General features: G+C 35.4%; 3 protein-coding genes across 4 annotated transcripts in view; 2 read left to right on the top strand and 1 right to left on the bottom strand.

The window, feature by feature from the left end:
• Positions 1–790: 790 nt before the first annotated feature.
• On the top strand, positions 791–7,441 carry LOC121379958 (histone H3.3A). The gene is made up of 3 exons (XM_041508655.1): positions 791–940; positions 5,266–5,554; positions 6,621–7,441. The coding sequence occupies exons 2-3, from the start codon at positions 5,273–5,275 to the stop codon at positions 6,747–6,749; spliced, it is 411 nt and encodes a 136-aa protein (XP_041364589.1). The 5' UTR covers positions 791–940; positions 5,266–5,272; the 3' UTR covers positions 6,750–7,441.
• A 1,820-nt stretch (positions 7,442–9,261) lies between these two features.
• On the bottom strand, positions 9,262–13,768 carry LOC121379178. Its single transcript, XM_041507675.1, has 2 exons — positions 13,536–13,768; positions 9,262–11,362 (listed from the first exon to the last, which is right to left on the bottom strand). Exons 1-2 carry the CDS (start codon positions 13,622–13,624, stop codon positions 10,996–10,998), a joined length of 456 nt encoding a protein of 151 aa, XP_041363609.1. The 5' UTR covers positions 13,625–13,768; the 3' UTR covers positions 9,262–10,995.
• Positions 13,769–16,316: 2,548 nt separating this feature from the next.
• Positions 16,317–24,521, top strand: part of LOC121378775 (DNA topoisomerase 3-alpha-like) — a 38,255-nt gene continuing 30,050 nt past the window's right edge. For both annotated transcript variants that reach the window (XM_041507087.1, XM_041507086.1), the window contains exons 1-5: positions 16,317–16,538; positions 17,623–17,756; positions 18,418–18,493; positions 22,912–23,020; positions 23,717–23,768. In XM_041507087.1, the coding sequence (XP_041363021.1) occupies positions 16,416–16,538; positions 17,623–17,756; positions 18,418–18,493; positions 22,912–23,020; positions 23,717–23,768 (494 nt within the window). In that variant the 5' untranslated portion in view covers positions 16,317–16,415. The remainder of the gene's footprint in view (positions 16,539–17,622; positions 17,757–18,417; positions 18,494–22,911; positions 23,021–23,716; positions 23,769–24,521) is intronic.

The following is a 24,521-nucleotide window of genomic DNA, read 5'->3' as shown; positions in this document are numbered from 1 at the left end:
TTGCTTGATGCATGGTCTGTTTGAGATCGATCCCTGTCGGTGGGCCTATTGGGCTATTTCTCGCTCCTGCCAGTGCACCACAACTGGTATATCAAAGGCCGTGGTATGTGTTATCCTGTCTGTGGGATGGTGCATATAAAAGATCCTGTGCTGCTAACTGAAAAGAGTAGCCCATGAAATGTCGACAGTGTGTTTCCTCTCTCAATATCTGTGGCCCTTAACCATGCCCTGTGCTTATAAACCTTAAAGTCTAGACTTTAACGTCATAGCAACGCCATTCAAATAGCATTACTTAAAGTCTGGACTTTAATGTCTAGACTTTAAGTTTTATAAGCAGGGGCCCATATGTCCGACGCCATATAACCATAAATAAAACGTGTTGAGTGTGTTGTTAAAACATTTCCTTCATTCATATATATACATACATACATACATACATACTTATATATATATATATATATGGGTGTAAAAAAAACTGTAGCTGCAGAAAATTAATTTGTAGTGCATTGTAAAGAACGAATATAGCGATGTTGCAATGTTGATGACTAAGTTTCCTAACTCGGCTCTTGTGCAATATTTGTGTTAGACATCGGAATGAACCGAGTCGTACCGATTGAGAAGTTGAAAGATTCGGAACACCTCGCCTATTTCCGAAGCATTTTGCCGAATAGATGCGAGATTTTCCTATCGCAGTAACTTGCAAACCTAACACAAACTAAAAGGAATTGGAAATGGACCAATGAACTGAAAGGACTGTTAACCAATCAAATTGTGCATCTTCCGTAAAATTGACCAACAAACGGACAGATATTTCAACCAATCGCCTAATAGCACTTTGTTAGACAGTAAACCAATGAAATAAAACTAAACCACCGAGCTAAATATACCATAGTTCGTTGCGATTTTTGCGGTAAATTGTGAAATTGTCTACCTCAAGAAGGTGAGTTATATAGTTACGGGTCTAATTCGGAGTTTTACAATATGATGTGACAATATATAAACCTAATATAACTTTTAGATCACGATTTATTTCAACTGGGGTTCCTTTATTTTGAAATGACTTGACATGTGAAAGGGTAGTCGCGAAAGGCGCCATTCTTGTTAGCGGTAGTCTATCATCAGTGTTGTCGATGAATAAATCCCAGCAAACATGTTTAAATAACACTAGTACGGTTTACATTAATAACATGTTTACTATTACTATACGATTAGTGCTAACATATTTATTAAGTATGTGATGTGTAGGCTATACGTGTATAGGCTAAACAAATAACAGAATTACTGAGATAGACTGGTTTATGGTCTGACCTATTTCGTTTATGGTCTGACCTATTTGCGTCATGTGTATCTTCTAAAGTTGACGTTTGAAATATGAAAACGCCAAACCGTAACTTGATAAATGTGTAGCCTATTATTAGCTTTAGTTCGTACGGGTTATTTCTGAGCAGATTTTTTTCTAAAATGCACACAAATATTTTCCAAACACTCTTGTCAAACTGGAATTATTTAAAACAAATGTGTTTTAACAGGTTGGGACAGACTGGCCCAGGTGCATGTTCGGGGTATAATATCCGCCCGGTCCCCTCCATTATTATTTTTAGTTAGGGTTGGGGTTGGGGTTAAGGTTAGGGTTAGGGAGGGGGGGACCGGGCGGATATGTTTCCGTTATTTGGTCATTTAGTATTGTTCAGCTTAGTTCAGCTTAGTTTCCGTTCATCATTATATTAATTACCTACAAGCACCTTGTGTTACATAATATATCAAGATCTTCTAAGACAAGCTGATCTCGGAAACCTTATTTACCCATGAAGACAGTGTGTTAAATAAACAAAGGCCATGGTTTTCTTAAAGTTTATTACAAAGGCCCAACATTAAAATGTGGCAATATACATATGTTCAGTAAAGTGAATTCAATAGTTAATGGCCACAGAAACATATTTCATTGTTAATTTACTTCTTATCTTATTCATTTAAACCGTTGCTCACTTTACAAGGTATTTTTACATGTCAACGTTTGTTCGTCAACAATGAAAATAGCAAGTGGCATACCATGACAAAAATAAGATGCGGAGTACGATATGACTGGTACGAGGTGGTAAGAAGTAGGTACGAAATGACTAGTAACCTTTTTTATGGAATACTCCCAAGAGAGATGGAAGGATATGATAGTCGTAACATCATTACATATATTATGGTAATTGTGAAGAAAATTTAACAGTAATTAGAGGAAACTAATTTATCCAGTGGTGCAGAAATGAAAAATATTCCAGAAAGATTTCTGCCCGCACCCCGAAAATGGCCCGTTGGACTAGTAGTTGCATTGTTTAACTCTTCCATCAGAATTTTTACTCTTAATTCAGGGGTTGAAATTAAAGATTTTTTTTACGACTATCTCAAAGGAATGGCGATTTTAGAAAAACACTATTCCGTCTAAAAATGTATTATCCCTTTAATTATTAATGTACCATAAGTTTCCTGACTGCTACGTCGCCCTGTACAACATTGTGTAACGAACAATTGTTTATATACCAGTCTATGCATTACAGCATACTAGCTGGAATTACAAACAAACTTTCTCCAGACATTAGTCTCGATCAAAAAGATGTTTATTTTGTACCGGTAAATGCATGAGAAAGGTCTTAATAGCACGAGGATTTGTTCTGAAAAAAAATGTAGCTGAAGAAACAGTGTAAGCGTAATAGTCGCAGGTGATTTTCACTTTCTTGACGGAATGTTGGGAGAATTGTTTTACTATTCCGTTTCAAAATTTACTATTTGCGCTATTGCGTAAAATTTGACCCCTGTAATTTGGTAAGCTGGCGAGTACTTTGTCTGCAGCCCTGTTACCGTAGTTGTAAACATTGGTTTGTTCTAATGTGACTTGTACACATTTTCCAAGATGTTTATTGTTCTTTTCAAATCTTGCAGGGCTTCTAGATTATGGTAGCCCCACTCTCATGGCTAGTGATATTCAATGTTTGGCTAGTAAATATCTACTATTGCCATGCCCGTCGGCTAGTGAAAGTTTTTGGTCAAATGTTGCAGTTGAGTATTGTGTAGATATGAATATCCTGCCCCCAACCCAACCATGTTAGTGGTTTTAAAGGGACACACCCTAGTTACGGCTAGTTGTTAACTATTACGGCATTGTTTTTCGCTATAAAACCAATTTTTTCACAAATAAAATTGCACTTTACATACTGATTTTTGCGTGTGCATGTAACTTTTAAAACTGGGTGCATGCTAATATTTTTCAAGTACTGTGTATTGCGTATACTAGTATCCTGTTTACCAGATTCAGACTCAAGTTGGTGAATTTTGCGTATGCATTTCGTAATCTGTTCGCCACATGAAAACGATAACTTTTATATTATGGGCGCATCCATTTTGTATCCCTACTTAACAACAATGGCGCCCTTTCGGTCATTTCCATGAAATATATTTGCGAAAATTGCCGGCAATATCTCGGTTATATCCGTGAACGGTATTAGGGAATGTGGTCGAGACCGACTTTGGGGTATCCACGCGCATAACACAGTTGTTGTCGTCACTGACAAATTGAACTCCGCCAGATCTGTGATCAATACAAAGTACCGTAACTGCCTTGAACATTTTCGACCTCAGATATGGGCATTCGATCAGATGATTGCGAATGTGCATGTGCGTTACTCGCGTAGTTGTCTCGAAGTGAGCCAGTGATTATTTCAATCGCAACTTCTCGTCGAATTCCGTAGGCTAATTTATATTGTACCAACATATCTTATCGAGTTAAAAAAAGTTAAATTAAATTAAAAAGAAAATGATAATCAACACTGTAATCAAGGTAATTAACCTTCTGACTACTGCAGGCGAGATATCTCGCCCGACGTCACGTCAGTCGATATACTGTACACTGTATACAGTGCATTCCCCAATTCATATTTCCCGCCGTTTTGCACACGACACTCACCGGAAACGGAAATATAATTAAAGAAAAAAGATTTTTTTTCAAAATGGTGGTTTTTGTTTTGATTTTTTCAATTGAAAATACCTTGAAATTTTGAGTTCAAAAAGTGGTTTTCGGCAAGTATTTTCGCTTGACAACAATGGCGGCACGTCGCGGTAATTTTCAGGGATCGATAGCTGATTGTAACAGCTAATTTGATAATAAATTTGATCGTTTTACCAACAACGAAAATTACCAAATATTGCAATATGAATCGTAGTTCGGGTTTAAAAAAAAATTCTGGTCAGAAAACCACTGTTATCGGGAATAATGGACATAAATACTGGACAGCTGGCCACAAATGCCCGTAAGTAAACGCAACTTTTTCGATTTTTTGCCTAATTTTAATCACCATTAGCCGATGTAAAATAATAAAAATTACAAAAAAAGACACGAAAATAATACTTACCGATTCATATATGAACTTTATTTCATGTATTTTATGAAACATTTAAGTCAATATATGTGAGTAAAAATTATAAACTTGTACCCACTCAACGTGGTTTTTGTTAAAAATTAATCCAGTAGTCTAAAGGTTAAAATAGTATTTTTCTCATTGTTAACAGGATTTACCTTATTTTTGGTGCATGCAGAATTTTAATGGTGCATGTAACTTATTTTTCAGCATGCACCTGGTGCATGTAGATTTTTTTTTTTCATTTCTAGCCCTGGAATACAAACTTTCAAAATTATTTCAAGCAATTGGGACATGGGGATTCCCATGGTATTTATCGATATAAAACCTGCTATTTTACTCCATTTGATAAAAACGTGATCTAAGTGTGTTACAGGTTTGTAGATTAACCAAATTATAATTTATTTTCCCTGGATGGAACTAGGGTGTGGCTTTAAGCTCTGTATCATATGATTATTACCATTATTTAGTCAAAAGTAGGGCTAGTGAATTTTTAATCGTGGCTAGTAGATTTTATCAAAATTCTAGAAGCCCTGAATCTTGATTCATTAATGACTGTTTTTAAATTGCTAATTTTAACGTTTTCTACAAAATGCTACCTCGTTTAATTTATTTTATTCAAAATTTTGTGTTTTTCTCTTCTCTCACCCCCCCCCCCCCCCCCCCCCCCCCCCCCACACACACACACACACATATATATATATATACATTTACCTTAGTAATTGACTGGGTAAATTTAAGATTAGAACTGCTAGGTGCATTAATGACTAATGTAATGCCATTTGCCGTGTCAGTTTGAACACATTTTATTAGCTAATTTCTGTCAAATCTATATATCGGGCCATTTTTTATTAATCTTTTTCAGCTGAAATATGGCTCGTACTAAGCAGACGGCTCGTAAATCTACAGGAGGTAAAGCTCCTCGTAAGCAGTTGGCAACAAAGGCAGCAAGAAAGAGTGCCCCATCTACAGGAGGAGTCAAGAAGCCCCATCGTTACAGACCTGGTACTGTTGCATTGAGAGAAATCAGGAGGTACCAGAAATCTACAGAGTTGCTGATCAGAAAATTGCCATTCCAGAGATTAGTTCGTGAGATTGCTCAGGACTTCAAAACAGATCTACGATTTCAGAGTGCAGCTATTGGTGCTCTACAGGTTGGTTTTTATGTTTAGTACCTTTCAGAGGCAGCATTTATGGGTTGAACAGAAATAAGATTCATGTTACTCAATCCCTTTCTGCATATCCCTTCGTGTAACTGATGTCCTAAATGTAAAATTTAAACAAACATGTTACCTGTCCTCAAAATGGTAAAATATCTCAGTACCCCCTAATGCATTTAAGAAATATTTGTTGCAATTGGTGTAGTTTGGGGGGTTAGTTATATACAATACCTTTTAAAACATTGTTCTATAAAACCAGCGAGATTGATTTGGAGGAAATCTAGCACAGAATAGGGAATTATAGGACTAAAGGTTTGTTTTATTCCGTAGATGTTAGATTCATTCCGTCAAAATACACCCTGTGAATAATGCAGTCTGGACAGGGGAAAATAGTTTTTAAAACTTCCCTGCAAATTCATTTATGGCTGGAGCAAAAGTTACATGTTTTTGGGGCATTTGTGACCAGCTCTATCCAGTTTTCTGACCAGAATTTTTAAAAACAAAACAACCAAAAAACTAAGATTAATTTCCCAATATTTGGAAATGTTTTTAGTTGTTGGTAAAACTATAAAATTAACTGTTACAATCTGCTATCAATTACTAAGACTGGCTGGTTAGTCAGAAGGTACATGAAATGCAGTGTCCAGTTTCAAGATTTCAAATTATTGACCACCTTGTGGGAACACTTCTGTTTTTTTATATATATATTTATTATGCATCTTCAATTTTCTGGCAGGGACCTGCTTTGGTCAAGAAGTTGGATATGAAAAATATGATTCTTGTCCGATCACAAGCTGTAGCAGATTGTTTCTTGATAAGCACATGGTTTATTTTGTTCAGTATCGCATTGTGAATAGCTACATAATTTTAAGACAATGATAGGTACGTTTCTAATCGTTGAATTATTTTCAGTTTACTAGAAATGTCGCAAATCAATATTTTAAAAACAAAAGAAATTACACCGTGGCTCGTTAGATAATAGAAACACATGGTTTTAAAATACTGGTAACTAGTATAACTTTGCTTCCATAGTCATCCACTGTTTTTTTTTATTTTATAGGAGGCAAGTGAAGCTTACTTGGTTGGCTTGTTTGAAGATACAAACTTGTGTGCTATCCACGCCAAGAGAGTGACTATCATGCCTAAAGACATTCAACTGGCCAGAAGAATTCGTGGAGAACGTGCATAAATTAAGACTTAATTGACTTGTTCACTCATCTGTTTGGTTCATCAGATCAGTTCATTTTTGGAAGCACTTACAAATTCATAATATAGATGGAGTGAACTTTTATATGTCATGTTTTACATACATAAATATCTCTATATAAAGTTAACTGCATGTTTTGTGACATTGACAGTTAACACCAGTACCTTTACACAGCTAAGACTGCAGAATATTCAGTTTTAGGAGCATGCTCTTAATAGTCGTCTATTATTTCTGAAATAACTTATTCATTGCTTTCTTTTGGGTCCATCTTTTATCATTTCTATTTGGTATCATAGACTAGCAATATTGTCATTTTCATTGTTTCCAGTGTATTGCTAGACCATAATATGTGTAGACTTATTTTTTAAGTGTTTGTGATAATTTACCCATTTTATTTTAATGTGTAAAGTACCATCAGTTGAGAATTTTCGTAACTAGTTTTATGAACTTTATGAATAGCATAATCAAGATGAAAATTCTTGAAGACAAATTACCCAAACTACATTCATTCTGTATTTATTCACAAGACACTTGGTCATTTTCGTTCTTGGAACTTTTTATGAATGTTTTCAACTGTTGGTTTGGTTTGGAGGTGAATATTGAGAAGGATACCATCAAGTGTTTTTGCAGTAGTTTATGTAATGGAAATTTAAAATACGTTTGACGTGCAAAAATGTGTTGTCTTGTTTGTGTGATTATGCAAATAATTGTATTAACTATTAGGGAGGCTGTATTGACGGTGCCATGGCAGTAGTTCAGCCAATTTATTGAAGTCCCTGACATGTCCATTCCATAAACTCATTTTAATCTACCTATTGGTCAAGATGATAAACATTTTTTATGCATTATGCAGCTATAAATGTTGGTCTAGCAACTTGTGCCACTGCTAGTGTTGGTACTATAAACAAAAATCCCATCATGAAGGTAGGTGGTGCTGTAAACTTTTGACAATAGTTCCTGATTTGTGAATATGGTGTTTTCTGGTTGGATAATGACATAACTTCTCTGTTCACTTGCCAATGCCTCTGATGTCTTTAATAACAATACAATTTTATGGGACCACATTTTTGGAACTACATCAATTTAATGGGATTTTGCTTAGTGTAGAGGTTGGCAGCATTTCCATATCAGAAGTTTGAAATTTTAGTGTGATTTTGGTTGCCATGGCAGCCACATTAAATAAAATATTTGCATTAAGTATTTAAATTTTTGTTTTATCTTTGTCACTGGAAGAAATTTTTTGTGCTGTGTGGGACACTGTATAATTTTAAAGCATTCGGGTATAATCAAAGGCAAAAGTTATTGTGACACTCAAAGGACAGATAATTGATAAGTTTTACTACAGTGTATGAAATGTTCCAATATGGAAAGAAAAATGTCTGAAGGTATGGAAACAAGCAATAGTCCATGAAAAGAGTCGAGAGACTATTGGAGTGACCGGCGTCGTGGCAGGCCATCGGTCTACAGGCTGGTAGGTACTGGGTTCGGATCCCAGTCGATGCATGGGATTTTTAATCCAGATACTGACTCAATGGGTAGGTGTAAACCACTTGCACCGACCAGTGATCCATAACTGGTTCAACAAAGGCCATGGTTTGTGCTATCCTGCCTGTGGGAAGCGCAAATAAAAGATCCCTTGCTGCCAATCAGAAGAGTAGCCCATGTAATGGTGACAGCGGGTTTCCTCTCAAAATCTGTGTGGTCCATAACCATATGTCCGACGCCATATAACCGTAAATAAAATGTGTTAGTGCGTCGTTAAATAAAACATTTCTTTCTATTAGTCTGAGACGGTAATGTCATGACAATGCTATACAATTTTGGCATGTGACATAAATATTGGGTATGGAGTCTTTAAAAAAAATTGATAATCATGGACCCTGTCCCCTTCCTATGCTATTGGCTGCATTAAACTTTCAACATCTTTGTCATTGTTTGTGTGAGAAAATGGATTTTCCCCTCGTTCGTCTGGCTGGGGAACTGTTGCAGGTTTGCTGGTTGGTTGTGACAGATCAATATACGTCTCTGCCATATGCAAACCCTAGTCTAATGCAGCATTTACATATTTTGTATGTAATGTAAATATGAATATCCTGCCCCCATCTTTAAACCCGTAAGGATTTTAAACCTCAATCTCCCTCTTTAGGTGAAATATTACTATTAGTAAAATTGTATTTATGTAATAGTACATTTTTAAAATCCCTGATCCCATACGCTAGTGGATTTTTATAAAATTCTAGAAGTCATGTTTTTTCACAAAGCATGCAACAACTGCTTGGTTGCATTTTTTCAGCCGTTTCATGCACATTTTCTCTGGTTTACATCCATAAATCCATTCACAAATTTATTACTCCATATAATCGATGTCAGCTCCCAACAGCTCTGTCTTATGCCTGATCTAACACTGCATATATGACATAAGAATAGGATAATGGAAATAAAACCTCTGTGCAATTTATAAAACTGGCTTAGAAATAACTTGTAAATTCCAAAGTATGGAAAAGGAAATGTTTTATTTAACGACGTGCGTAACATTTTATTTACAGTTACATGGTTAAGGACCACACAACCTACTGTTGCCATGTCGTGGACTTTTTCGATTAGCAGCAAGGTCCCACAGATAGAATAGCGCATACCACAGCCTTTGATATACCAGTCGTGATGCACAAGCTGAACGAGAAAGATCCTATTGGGCTATATCGCGAACGATAATGTGCTCTTTCATGCAAAATCTTATATTGCCTGAAAGTAAATGCTTCACATTGTGATGTCACTACACAGAAAAAAAATATCACATCAGTTTACTTTTTTTTTTTAACTGATGCTTGCATATGGATACGGCACTGTGTAAATGCATTGTACTGATGGACTTGTGCGAAATCATTAATGGAAGGCAGACTTGATGCTTTATTTTTCACCAACATGGACCACTTGTCGTGCAAGCAATGGCAATCTAAAATAGGCATCTGCCATTGCCATGCCTGTATGCAGTGCAGTCGTCATCACCAATAGTGCATTCATGTGGACCATTTTATACCAGACGATCCCAAGTACATTAAGAAGAGAATAGGCGTGAAAGGGTGATGGTTACGTAAAACATTATCAAGCTCTTTAAATTACCGGACTGAATTTGCCATAGAGGATACTTTAGTTGCCAGGTGTCAAATTTAGCAAGTGATCCTTTTTTTTTTTACCAGTGACAAATTTGCTATCCAACCGGAGGAATTATAGTTTTTAAACGGGTGTAGGCTTCGAAATTATATTTGTGGGGCCCATTAGAAGACATTGTTTAAAGCCACTTGCACCAAGAACGTTATGACAATTTTTTTCATGTTCACAGATAATTTTCAAAAAACCCAAACCTGTTTAAAACTGATGTGTAATATGAACATGTAAATCTCTGACATTTTGTTCCAAATCCTGAACAGACTGGGTTTAACCACACAGCTAGAACTATTTGATGTTAAACATTTGGTAATTCTGAAACCTACCATATTTTTCCATTAGCAGCAAGGGATCTTTTATATGTATTTTCCAACAGACAGGAAAACACATACCACAGTCTTTGACCAGTTGTGATGAACTGGACTGCTACATTGACCAACAATATACATTACATCAAAAAGTTTTTGTTTAATGACACCATTACAGCACATTGATTCATTTATCATCGGTTATTGGATGTAAAACGGGTAATTTGCTATGTCTTAGAGAAAGCACTACATTTTTCCATTAGTAGCAAGGGCCACAGGCAGAATACATGTATCTTATAACACAATGTTTGATAAACCAGTTGTGCATATGCTGGAACAATGGGTTCCCACATGGGGCTCGATCCTAGAGGCATGGGTGAGCACTTTACCACTGGGCGATGCATGATACTTCTCGGTGAGAAATATTCCCAAATTATTTGTGACCAGTTTGGGTAATAAATTGTTTTAAATACAAGTAATTAAAATTACTATATCCTAGACACCAAATGGCTGTAGTTGTAAACGTGCCATGGCGTTGTACATGGCTACAGAGTGGAGGCATTCAACAAGGACAGGGTTGCCAAATGTTTGACATCCAATACAGAATGAATAATTAAAGAATACAAATCAAAGTTGTCGAGATCACTTTACCCTAATTGTGGAACATACAGATTCTAATTTTTGCTCTCTGCAGTACACACATTAACATACATATATACAAAAAGATTCAACTCCAACTTTATTGTGGATCTCTTTCACTTGGAGCCCACAATCTCGGCCAGTCTCATTTCCAACTCTGTTACATCTTTACCTAATTTAGTATTGTACTCAATGGAAAGTTTCAACTGAGTTTCCTCTAATCCTGGAACACGGTCAAACAAAGATCCTCGAAATTCAGAGTCAATGTCACTCTCTTCCCTGAGGATTAAGAAGTACACAAGGAACACCATGACACTAATACCTATGATGACAGGCTGGTATACTGGCACTTCTCGGGCAGGGATCACAGAGTTGGTGCTTTTCCACGAAGCAGCTTTGGTGTTTTTAAATGGCACCGTTTCCTCATCTATGTCTGCTTTTGTCAATGCAACTGCTGAGGTCTGCAACTGTCTAACTCCCATTCTGTGGACAAAAGAAAATGCAGAATTGTTTAATCACACATACATTAATGTGTATTTGAACAATCATTCTGAGAGTACTGCTAAAGCAATACATGTCCCCAAACAGGCCCCCAACAGATTTTCATATGTATCTCCTAAATTCAAGGGCTATAACTCTGTAAAAATTAGTAAATTGCCATGAGAGTTGAACGTTATCTGTAATAATACATGATAAAACTATATTCACAAAATTGCAAAAATAATAATCTGAAAATTTGTTTTCATATCTCTTGAGTGCAAGGGCCATAACTCTGAAACAGTCTTCTCCAGGAAAGGCGAGTGATCACTCCTGCTCTCAGCCACACTCGCCTGGAAGGTTTTAGGAGAGTGGCAAACTGATTGACTCACTAAAACATTTAAAGCAATGGGACCCTAAATGTATTGTGAATATATTGAGGAAACCCGCTGTCGACACTTCATGGGCTACTCTTTTCGATCAGCAACAAGAATCTTTTATATGACAGGATAGTACATACCACAGCCTTTGTTACCCCTTTTGGTTGTCAGTCGCTTTGTACCTTGGTCATTTCGTACACTGGTCATTGTAAAGCGTCATTTCGTACCTTGGTCATTTCATACCGTAACTGAAAGTCGTATCGTACGATGTACGTATTAACATTTTTTTTCTATATATATCACCACCTGCAACTGACTTTATAAATCATTCACTATTTAATTTTGTCCCTAAACACATCGTCATTTCGTACCATACACTGAAACAAATTTGTGGTTAATTTAATGGATACTTTATCAGCAAAAAACTAAAAATTATTGCCACTTTGTATAAACATTAGCAATTGGCCAAGTTGGCAATTGATAGGGTAGTTAATGTTTTTAATGGTTGTTATTTTTTATTTCTTAAACAAATATGATGCAAATAAGTAATATTGGGCCATTTCAACTGGTAACTGAAAAACTTGTTCATATTTATTATTATTAGCATATTTATTAATTGTGAATATAAAAAGCGCAATTTGGTCAATTGGAGCCAATTTCACAAAACATCGAATTTGGCAGTTAGTAATAAATACCAAATACGGCTCTTGTCAACTAAAATGGAAATAACAGCTGATAGGTATGATTATCAGTAATGATATGCTGCACAATAACATGTTCTTAATTTCAAACTGTCAAAAGTAAGTTTAAAAAACATCACAGGGGGCATACTTTTAGTACGTACGCATTTTGGGGGGTGGGTGGGGGGGTTGAAAATTTAAGAGCCATTTTGTGTACGGCGGGGGGGGGGGGGGTTATTAGGGTAAAATTTAAAAATATATATATAGTTAATTTGATTATTTACCGACGTTCTAGATCGTCGGCGCCTGTTTTGTTCGCCATACTAACCCTTTGCGTCATTCCACTGCATGACCTTTGTGTCATTTGACGCACGCATGCATGGCCAAGAAAATGGCCTCCGGTGGTGATAATTATGACAAATATTCCCAACTTTTGAAATGTATTAAATGTGTAAACCCAACCAAGAAGGCGGGCGAGGTTCAGGAACTATTAGTATAGTACACCATGATGACATCGACGGTGGCATTGTCTACATTTACTGGTACTGACTGACGATCTTTTGCGTATGTACGCAAGGGGGGGGGGGGTATGGGCACTGGCGTACGCATGCGTACGGGGTGGGGTGGGGGGTGGTGCAAAAAATCGGAAAATTGTGCGTATGTACTAAATGGATGACCCCACACTGCTTTTATGCTATGGTCGATTCATTAGGTACGAAGTGACTATGATTCCCCCTTTTGTGAGCACTCTTTGAACTGAGAAATAGCCCAATGGGTCCACTGACTGGGATCGATCCTAGACTGACCGCGCATCCAGCGAACGCTTTACCACTGGGCTACGTCCAGCCCCACCACGTTAATCCTGATGACCTACAATTATATGTACTGTCCCTCAAACATGAAGGCATATACCATTGCATGTGGTGCACTGCTTGGAATGGGGAAAAACCCAATTAGAGAATGAGTTTGATTCAACGATGCAAGCACCTCAGGTTAGCGCTCCACAGGCTGATCCTGCTTATGATACCTTTAGATGGATTTTAGTAAACCTGTAACAGATATAATTAAACAGTATTTAATATGGATCCTAATTGAAAAAAAAAGAAGTTTCAAAACTACCTTAAAGTTCTAAAACGCATTCTGACAAGTCTAGCAGTGACACGTCCATGTTTATAGCAAGCCAAACCCGCAGCCGCTAAGGATATCATGTTGACCTCTAAAGTACGTCACTTAGATGGGCGACATTAACACTCCACTAACTGGTGTAAACAGAAGGATCAAATCGCTATCGAGGTCACGTCTCTTCAAGAAAAATAATATTTCACTATTCGTGATTCAGTCACTTCCGGGGAATATTATCCATACCCAGACGGTGTAGCATTAAAAATACACTTATTATAATTTATGCCGGAAGCGGACATATTTATTTCAATACCAGTATCATTCACGAGGTTATGAGATGGTTGGGGCAATCTAAGCTAATTTTAATCAGATTGCGGTTGGGGGTGGAGTCATTAAAAAAAATAATGCGACAAAAGCACATTCAAGAAATTATGCAACATTTTCTATTTTGCTTTAATCCTACGGGACATATGCGAATTCAATAGCACCAAAACCAACCCTTGCCAGCTACCAATCCTGGTCGGGCTGCTTATGCTCCCTTGCACATGCCAGCTCGGACGACTCCCTCTCCCAGCCACCCAAAACATTTTCCTGACCTGGACGGAGGAGCCGGCGAAAGTCAACACTCGCGCCCATGACAGGCATGTGCTACAAGAGCTTGTTTTGAATGTGCACGTTAAAACCTATAATAACCTAACCTGACCTGACCTAATTGGAAACAGCCAATATTTTATATTGGGGTGGGGAGTGGGATGCAGAGTTTCTGCCAGAGGGTAAAACAGGTATTTGTTTGCAATTTTTTTTTTAAGTTAACCTTTTGAAAAAATTAATTACTTTTATCATTACTGTATGATTTTCTTAGCCCTAACCCTAATTTTAACCCATTTTCTTACTGCAGATCGCTGTCCCCCATGGATACCCCCTATTAACTGTGGTTGCATTCAATTTCATAACGTCATACCCAAAAATATCTTTCTGACAGAAACTCTGCGGTGGGGGCCCCACACTATGTATGATTTTATCAAATTTAATACAAGAAAAAAAGAAAAGAAAAAATTATATAAATATATATATATATATATACTGAACAAAAAAAGAAACTTCCGATTTGTACATATAGTATTTGTTGTGTTAAAGAATGCATTGTGTAATGAAATTATATAGGTAGTATTAGCCTTGAGCTGTGTTATCAGGATTCATGAATTTTATCGATTATTTTTGCACTGTTAATCGTCGACAACGTGAAATTCAATTTGCACGTGCATGCATGGTTCGACATGTTCCGTGTAGTATTCGGTCAATTTGTTTTACTTGTCTTACTGACATTGTTGTCAAGTGAACGAAAACGCTTCAGAATTTGTACAAAAATTAACGTTTTTGACATTATAGCATTTTTAGTATGCCAAGAATACCCAATAATTTACGCGAACGGGCGATTGGCATGCTTGATGCTGGCATGTCGACAGAAGACGTTGCAAGGCATGTTGGGAGTTCTAGTCGAGCGATACGAAATCTTCGCGTAAGATTTCGAACGACAGGAAGCACCAACGACTAGCCACGTCGTGGACGTCCGCGTGTTACAACGCGTGGTCAAGACCGCTATATCATGAACACGCATTTGTGCAATCGATTCCAAACTGCCACTGCTACTGCTGTTAACGCACCTGGGCTTCATAATAACCGAATCAGTGGGCAAACTGTTCGTAATCGTCTGCGGGAGAACGGTTTACATGCAAGACGTCCTTACGTCGGATGCGTTTTAACGCAACGTCATCGTCTAAATCGTCTTAATTGGGCACGTGTACATACTCGTTGGATACGGCGACGCTGGAATACCGTTCTTTTTTCGGATGAATCCAGATTTTTCTTTACAACGTGGTGATGGCAGGGTGCGCGTCTACCGTAGGAGAAATGAACGCTATGCTGACTGTTGTGTTCTTGAACGAGATCGTTTCGGGGGTGGTGGTTGTGTCATGATCTGGACAGCCATTGCCCATGGTTATTGTTCACCACTAGTCGTCATTGATGGCAATTTAAATGCTCAACGTTACCGCCATGACATTCTCGCTCATCACGTCATTCCTCTGTTCCATAACAACGCCAACATCTCGATTTTTCAGCATGATAATACCACCTCTCATTGATGACTGAACCGCTAAAAGTCCTGATCTCAACCCCATCGAGCATGTCTGGGATAGTCTGGACAGACGATTGAGGCGTCGTCCCAACCCACCCGCTAACGTCAACGAACTTCGTCAAGCGCTCATTTAGGAATGGAACAATATTCCACAGGCAGAAATCAACACTTTAGTCAATTCTATGCGCCTGCGATGCACTGCAGTGGTCAATTCAAGAGGTGGTCATACCCGTTATTAAGTGGGGTTTTTAGTTTTTTAACCCCTACCACACTTGGTCAAAATTTCTCCCAGTTTCTGTTAACCTATGGCCATGATTTTTGCACCAAACGATGCATCATGGAACACTCTTTAAACGCATATATAACAATTATTCTCCCGGTTTGTTTTTATCAAGTTATGTTTAAGCAAAGTTAGCGGAAGTTTCTTATTTTGTTCAGTATATATATATATATATATATATATATATAATATATATATATATATATATATATATATATATATATATATATATATATATATATATATATATATATATATATATATGTATATATATTTGTTACATCCTATACCATTCTATAATGGGTATAATTTTATTTGGTCATACCGGAAATAGCAATTGACCTTCAACTTTCAAAATGGCGGCAAGATAAACTTGAAAGTGAGCCAAAAACTATTTTGTGCATTTAAAAGAAATGCTTAACAACATGTGTTGCAAAAATCAGAACATACGTTTTACAATATGTTTAAGATCATTTTGCGATGCTACTGCTCTTCTAAAATGGTCCGTGTTTTGAATGTTGCCGAGAAAAACGATGCTGCAAAATCACTTGCAGATGTCATGTCTCAAGGAAGATACAGAAAGGTAGGGATAGTATTAGTATGTACAGTCTTCATTTTTAGAAGGACTTTCTTTGGCACGGTCAGACCGTTTTGCTTTTATCCAGATTCGCCCAGTTGTTTCGTCCCGGGTAGGTTCGTCCTCCAAACAGGTCGTTTCGCCCCTACCCTCCCACCCTCATATATATAAATATTGTGGGAGGTTTAATATCGTGAAAATCAGTGAACTGGGCTACCCAATAAACTTATCTATTTGCATATGATTTGTTTTTAAGGAATCTGCATATGATTGAACCCTGACATTTAAATTATTTTTATACATGATCACCATTTTGCACTATATTAAATAGCACGTAAAATTAACCTAAACCTAAATAAACAACAGTTTCACACTGCTGTCATTGTCAAAATTTCGTCTGCTTCGCAGATTCATAACAGTTTTGGTGATGTCACATGACTCTTGAAAAACTAGCTTGGTTTACGGGAGTTGCTGAAGAATGTCTATATTAGACTGCAACATACATTTAATCTCTACACAATGGAAAAAGGCATGGAGGAGAAGACACAAGCCATAAAGATTTAGATCAAAATAAAACGGGTGAAACGACCCGGATAAAGGACAAAATGACCTTACTGGGGGGTAGGGCAACGGCCTCAGTATTCGACCACTTAAGAAAGAAAGGATTATAACCTGTTTGTTTTATAGCGGAAGCCATGTGTGTAGGGCATTGACGTCACATATCACTTTATCAGCATGCACACGCATCTGGTAGGCAGAAGTCGATAATGGCCAGTAGTAACAAAATGAACTAGCGTAGCATGAATAGCAAACAATGGCCTAAACATGTTCTTAACTTACCGCTTGTACCATGTGAACACTATTCTACATAGCTCCTGTGTGGAGGAGGTACATGTACTCTTTTGACCCATACAATTTGATGATTGGTTGAGTTCAAGACTAACAAACTTCCTCTTCTTTTTTCCCTTTGTTTTTTACATGAATAAATATTTTTATTCCATGTAAGGCGTCTGGTCCATATTTGTATAATCTTGAGTCCTGTCATATTCCAAAAATTTCGAGTTAAATATTGTTCGTTGTTTTCTTGTAGAGAGAGGGACTCTCTCGTTTCAACAAGCTGTATGAGTTTGACTACCATCTTCTCAACCAAAATGCTGCAATGACGATGACATCTGTTTCAGGTCACTTGTTGGAGCTAAATTTTGCTGGTCATTACAGTAAATGGCAAGTTTTTGTTGTAACATAAATACTATAAACACTTCTTGATAGCGATATTGCATACTGCATTTTATTAACACAGTGGTAACTGTGGTTATGGTAAAATATGATTTATAGATTATTATAATCCACTTTATAACCCTCGAAATAAGAAACATTTGTTATTTCCTTTGGATGAACATTTAGCAGTTTGCTTGAGAAAATGTTGGAAACCATGCATTGATAACTAAAATGTTGTCGTGAACAAACTATCAGTTACATAAAAACAAGAATTTGTAATTAATACAAGACCTGAGTTGAGGCATGCACCTTTTTTCGATGTTGTATCATCGCTGGCCATTTTGTATGGGTGGAATTCAATCATGCATGGTCTCTGAAAAATAGCTGTTGTCTTTTACAAAACATGATATTGCTGTTCTCTAAATGAAATTTGATCTTCAATTTGGTGAAAATGTCCAATAATAAAGTTGCTACGGCAAGAAGCTGGATTCAATATGACTAGAATATTGTCTTATCTGATAATCAATTCATAGAAAAACCTCAAGTAAAGTAATTTTTCAGTTTGCTATCAAATAACAAAATATAAATATAGGTACTTATGATTATCATTACTGATACTAGTGGTAGTTTTTAATAAACTAATTGATGCAGTATCTTACTCTTTCAGGAATTCATGTAGTCCAAGTGCCTTGTTTGAACTTCCTGTCACAAAATACTGTCCTGAAAAGTTTTTGGAAATTAAGGTAATTAAACATTCCTTTTTATGATTAATAAAAATTAATATATTTATGTTACGTAGTTATTGAATGTTTCTTTCTATAATTAATAAAAATGAATATATTTATGTTCAGTAGTTACATGTATTTAGGTTCTGTCTATAACAAGGGTTAATTTTATTTTATACTCTTCAAACCATGTACATTATAACACTGTGGTTTATAGATCTATTAACAGGGTTAAAATTTCACGACGGCACCAAAAGCAAGTACAGTGTTGATGGCAAGGAAAATGCCATGCTGCTTTACCTGGTTTGTCACTGTGCCCTTGGGAATATATTTTTTTTAAACCCAACATTTTATTATTTAGAAATGACACAAAATGTAACATGAAAATTCACATCTAGCAAAGTTGGACTTCTTGTTAACACACAAAGTGACAGGTCAGTCATACCAGGATGTAAAACATAACGTTATTTACAGCAGTTTAAGTTGACGTCATTTATAAATATATTCTTTGTGACTTACACATTAGTGATTTTAAATATCATATTACTCAATATATATATCTTTTTGACTTGGCAAGATGATTGGGACATTGCAGTCACAAACAAATATCATTCTGTCAAGGCTTATCATCACATTATTTTTGCATTTACCATAGCTGATGTATTTTTTTGTGCTGTGGTGTCATTAAACATTCATTTATTCTGTCAAACCAGTCTTGAGAGTGGCCGTCTTCCTTCTGGCGGTGTGGGAAGAATGAAGTAGTCTTGTGCCATGCCTAGATATTTGACGCATTCATTTATTTTTTAACCCTCTAGTGCCCAAGTACTCAAAATATATTCCAAAAATTATAATATTCATTCAACTTACAGATGTTAGTGTATACTGAACACTTCCATGTTGATTTTTGAATTTTCATAACTTTGTATATACTTTTAATAATATAGCATATCTGCTACATTGGAAAATGTAGCATATATGCTACATGTTATTAACCTTGTAAAATAGATTATTGTGACATATATCTGTATCAAAGAATCCAAGACCATAATGTGAAATATTTTTTGTGTCAGAAACTTGATAGAAAGTAAGTTGTCTTCATGCCCCTCTTTTGAAGGAAAAGTTTGCTTTCGTGCCCCTTCAACTTGCCTTTTGTGCCCAATTTTTTTTAATTCATCCAAAAGCAACACTTGCCATGTCTTCCAGAAATTGAAATTCGACCCCTGTATTAACAATCGGTGACATTATTCACAGAGTGTATTGGTTGGTTATATGCCGACCGGCCTCGGTGGCGTCGTGGTTAGCCATCGGTCTACAAGCTGGTAGGTACTGGGTTCGGATCCCAGTCGAGGCATGGGATTTTTAATCCAGATACCGACTCCAAACCCTGAGTGAGTACTCCGCAAGGCTCAATGGGTAGGTGTAAACCACTTGCACCGACCAGTGATACATAACTGGTTCAACAAAGGCCATGGTTTGTGCTATTCTGCCTGTGGGAAGCGCAAATAAAAGATCCCTTGCTGCCTGTCGTAAAAGAGTAGCCTATGTGGCAACATCAGGTTTCCTCTCCAAATCTGTGTGTTCCTTAACCATATGTCTGACGCCATATAACCGTAAATAAAATGTGTTGAGTGCGTCGTTAAATAAAACATTCCTTTCTTTGATATCATGCCACATGGTGTTGAGTCATTCTTCTTTAGTAGACCCATTGTGTTAATATCTTATTCAACCAGTGGTCGCTAACAGATACATCAACGGCTGTCCTGTCTGACTGCATATAAAAAATCTCTTGCTGATATTTGGTAGGAGTACAGGGAACATTTTGGTCAGTGTCGCGATTAGCTATGCAAGTTACAGAGATCGTTACACAATTTTGAAACATTAAACAATAGTTGCTAATTAATTTTCACATAAGGGCCATTCCATGGTAATTTTTTAAGCCAGGACGTGACATTCTGACTCTTATGATCTCCTTTACTCAAACTCCTTTTTAAATGGAAATGCAGTTTTATCATTTATAGACTCATTACATATAGTAATATAAGCATGTCGGACCAAATCTTGTTTTTGTCAAAAAAAAAAGACTTATAAAGTGAAAAGTAAAATGTGCCAGGACGTGACGAAAATGGACATCACTTTTTAAACACTGCAGTAAATTCCAAAACTCTGCTCTCCTGATAGAATGTTTGCTTATTGAAATACACTGTTTAACACAATATCCAGTCTATTTTTAAATGCCATATAGCAATTTACTAAAAATATATTCTTTATGATGTAACATTTACTTTTAAAAATTTCAGTAGGAGGCAGGACGTGACGAGCCAGGACGTGACTTTTTGTCCAGTTCACTTATACAATTAATAAATGATATGTATATCAAATACTACTAATGAAACACTGTTAATTTATGAAATCAATGATATTTACTTGTTTAAGTTGTTTTTATCATCAAAATATGTGCATAAAATCCTGATTAATTGAACTGTCATTGTGCATAAAAAAAAATTATCATACAATATTCATATAATATACTTTTATAACCAGTGACCATACTGTCAACAGCATTGTTTATCCTGTTGTTGCTAAGTCTGGTGATTTTTGTCTAACCTTTGCATTACAATACATCTACAAACTAAAAAGATGAAGTATAGATATAACTTTTTCGTTGACTGCGGAATCAACATTTGCATTTAGCTCAACATTGATTGTACAAATGTAGCTACATTTCTCATAAATCACATGTTCTGCATCAGTAAAGCTTCATTTATAGTTCTATCTATGAATGTTCACCTCGATGCACGTCAAAATTTGTTTTTCAACTTTATTATTTTAAAATTTTAAGTTAATTTTTCGAAGTTTAATTTGTTTTTTAATGTTTTAAAAACATTTTTAACATGCACTGAGATAGATATCTTCAGATGCACTATCAATGACACTGAATAATTTTAAGACATTTAATTCTGTAGAATTCTTGTTTGCAATTTACCATATATTTTAGAATTAATATATTATTATATTTTGTCTTTTGTTGGTATTTTTATGATCATCTGATTTAATTGGAATTCAAAATATGAACCCCAGTCAGTACAGAAATTATAGTCTTTGGACAGTTTCTTCTTTCTGTTCATCATTATCTGATAGGCCAAACTATCAACAATGTATATTAATATAAACTGTTGATGGATGACAATAGCAAGGATTTCAATGACACAACTGATTTGAATTCCCCCAACCCAAGTTTTATCTTCCACATACAACATGTATATCTTTATCAGTTACATCCTTCACTGGAGAAATGTTAGTTTATATATTCCAATTCATGTTTAGATACCTGTATCTGCCAAGGAATAAACTTAAGATTCTAGCAGCAAATTGTATTTGAACAATTCTTTGACACAATATTTATTGTGTGTGTACACCAGTTTGGATTCACAGAATGGAACATTTGGTATAAATACAATATTCTTTAAATTGGCGGATTATCAATAATTCATTATTTGGTTAAAACATAGACGCATAGAATTAGTTGATAACAGTATTTTTGTATCTACATAAATCCATGTTAAATATTTGAACGTACTCCCCAAACGTCCAGTTTCTTTGTTTCCGATTCTTGATGGTGAGAGCAAAAATGTTGAAAATAAAAGTAATTTCTTTTAGGTACATGTGAATTATCTAGTCAGTTTTGTTAGTTTCTCTATATAGAGAGATTTAATACATTTTTAATCTTTACTCAGTTAAACTTGCCATCTTGAATGTCACGACCTGGCTCAATGTCACGTCCTGGCTCAAAGTTTGAGGTGGTTATTTTAATCATATAATACAACCATTCATCATTATACCTTTTATTTATACTTGGAACATTGAGAAGAAGGAGAATTAAAAAGGATTTTTATTTCGAAAAAATAGTTTTTAAATAAAACCAACTTTTGTATGTCAAATCAGCCAGGACGTGACATATATTTTGAAAAATAATTTAAAATATTAATTATGATATGAAAGAAGGGAAAGTAGTATTTTCATATGCAGTATATTTTAGATATGATGTCCTGATACATAATTTTTAAATTTGACTTAACAGTAATTAAATATTACCAAAAAACAAATGTCATGTCCTGGCTTACAAAAATTATTTTTTCAAATAAAACTGTCATTAAAACCCATAAAACATAAGTAAATTGGCAATAAAATGATATTTGTATGTACTTAAGGGTGTTAACTTTAAGCTATAATAAAAATTTAGTTTAACAGATCATTTTGAAATTTTCACACCCATGGACCAAATACCACGGAATGGCCCATAACTAGAAATATCGAATAATCAAGATTTTGAAATCAAAATGTTCCCGTGAGTATCCTAATATTCATTTTGTACACAGATATATTTTGGGTACCATTCAAGTACTGCTGATTTTTAAACATTTTTCTTTCACTACCAGCGAACACTAGAGAGAGAAGTGCGAGGTTGTCAGATACTGGTAATCTGGACAGATTGTGATCGTGAGGGTGAAAACATTGGCTTTGAGGTGATACAGGTGTGTCAGCAAGGTAAATATTTGATACATCTGTAACATATGGTCCCTATCCTATGTTAAACACTTACCTTTTGAGGTATTGACCTAGTTATTAGGTAAAGTATTTTTGGCTATTACCACTTTTTCATTATTAAACTACCCATGTTACTGATAACTTCTAATTAAATTTATCACTTTTACGTGCGTGTCATGGAATTCCCTCGATCGTAGTTCAATTAAAATGTTTTGGATCATACAATAACTAGGTTTGGTATTCCAAATGAATGTAATTTCCATTTATAATCCATATTTAGAGAAATAAGACCCACTAAATCCGTGATTGAGCGCCTTTATAACCCATGTTATTGATAACTTCTAATTAAATATTGATAACTTCGAATTAAATTTATCAGTTTTACCAAGTACACTGTTTCTGTATTTTTTGCAAAACAAGAACTTAAAACATGTGTTTGCTTAATACAGGTGATCCTCTTTAGCAGTTTTTACTGTTTCAATGTATATTTTTGGTTTGTTTGTAATTGATGTGCACGTGATTGGGTAGGATGTGATTAGACAATTCCATTTATGTGCTAAGCCTCTTTATTTAAATTATACATCTTAGAAGTAATTTCTTGCTCATGACAAACATGTTTTGTTTTTAAAAAATTGTTCTTATGATGTCCATAAATTTGGAAAAAACAATTATATGTATGGGTTTTTTTTTTTTCAGTGAAAGCCAACATCCGAGTTTACAGAGCCCGTTTTTCTGAGATTACGCCTCAGTAAGACTTTTAAAAATCACTTTTAAAATGGCTTTATGTTGTAGCTATGTTGCTTAAAAAGTTATGTACTTCAGATATGAATGTTGTATTTTGTAACAGTGTGTATTTAATTTGTTAGAATCTGCTGTTTTAAGCTTATATGCAACACACAATGCATATATCTGTGATCCAGAATAAGATAAAAAGTTATAGCAAGTCAGAATACTGTAAAAAAATTTTTTTTTAAAGAGAAACAAAAAATCTCAGGTAATAAATAAAATAACAAACTTATGATACTACTTATTATAAAATTTCCATTAATTATGAAGACTGAACAGATGTAGTACAGCAGGGTATATTTGAAAAGTGGTCAACACCAGACCAAAGAATTCAAATTAGCAGCTCAAACAAGATTTTGCCTTCAGTAATAAAAAGATTCTCTTTAAGCTACTATAAATAAACATTAGGAATACCAGAAACACATGTTGTACAAACATTAATATGCAAGAAAACAATAAAATGTAATTAATATCCAGTTTTACCCAATAAAAACCTTGTTAGCAGGGGGCATGTTTAAATGTTTATGTAGTCAGGAATGCCCCTTTAAGATATGACTCATTTCTTAATGAAGTATAATGATGAAGAAAGCACTTTAAAATATATATCTAGGTGTGGTATTAAGTGTTCGTTAAAATTTTACTGATGAAATGTATGACATTTTATTTCCATCAGATACCAAAATATGATTTTCATCTGACACCAAAACTAAAGTGC

The sequence above is a fragment of the Gigantopelta aegis genome, chromosome 8, assembly GCF_016097555.1.
Source record: "Gigantopelta aegis isolate Gae_Host chromosome 8, Gae_host_genome, whole genome shotgun sequence".
In the NCBI taxonomy this organism is placed as follows: domain Eukaryota; kingdom Metazoa; phylum Mollusca; class Gastropoda; order Neomphalida; family Peltospiridae; genus Gigantopelta; species Gigantopelta aegis.
This window is presented reverse-complemented; position numbering and strand designations above follow the sequence as displayed.

Coding starts and splice junctions, on each gene's coding strand:
- LOC121379958 (XM_041508655.1), top strand. CDS start 5,273: ATGGCTCGTACTAAGCAGACGGCTCGTAAATCTACAGGAGGTAAAGCT. Junction 5,555..6,620: donor CAGCTATTGGTGCTCTACAG/GTTGGTTTTTAT, acceptor TTTATTTTATAG/GAGGCAAGTGAAGCTTACTT.
- LOC121379178 (XM_041507675.1), bottom strand. CDS start 13,624: ATGATATCCTTAGCGGCTGCGGGTTTGGCTTGCTATAAACATGGACGT. Junction 11,363..13,535: donor ATGCGTTTTAGAACTTTAAG/GTAGTTTTGAAA, acceptor TTTTGTCCACAG/AATGGGAGTTAGACAGTTGC.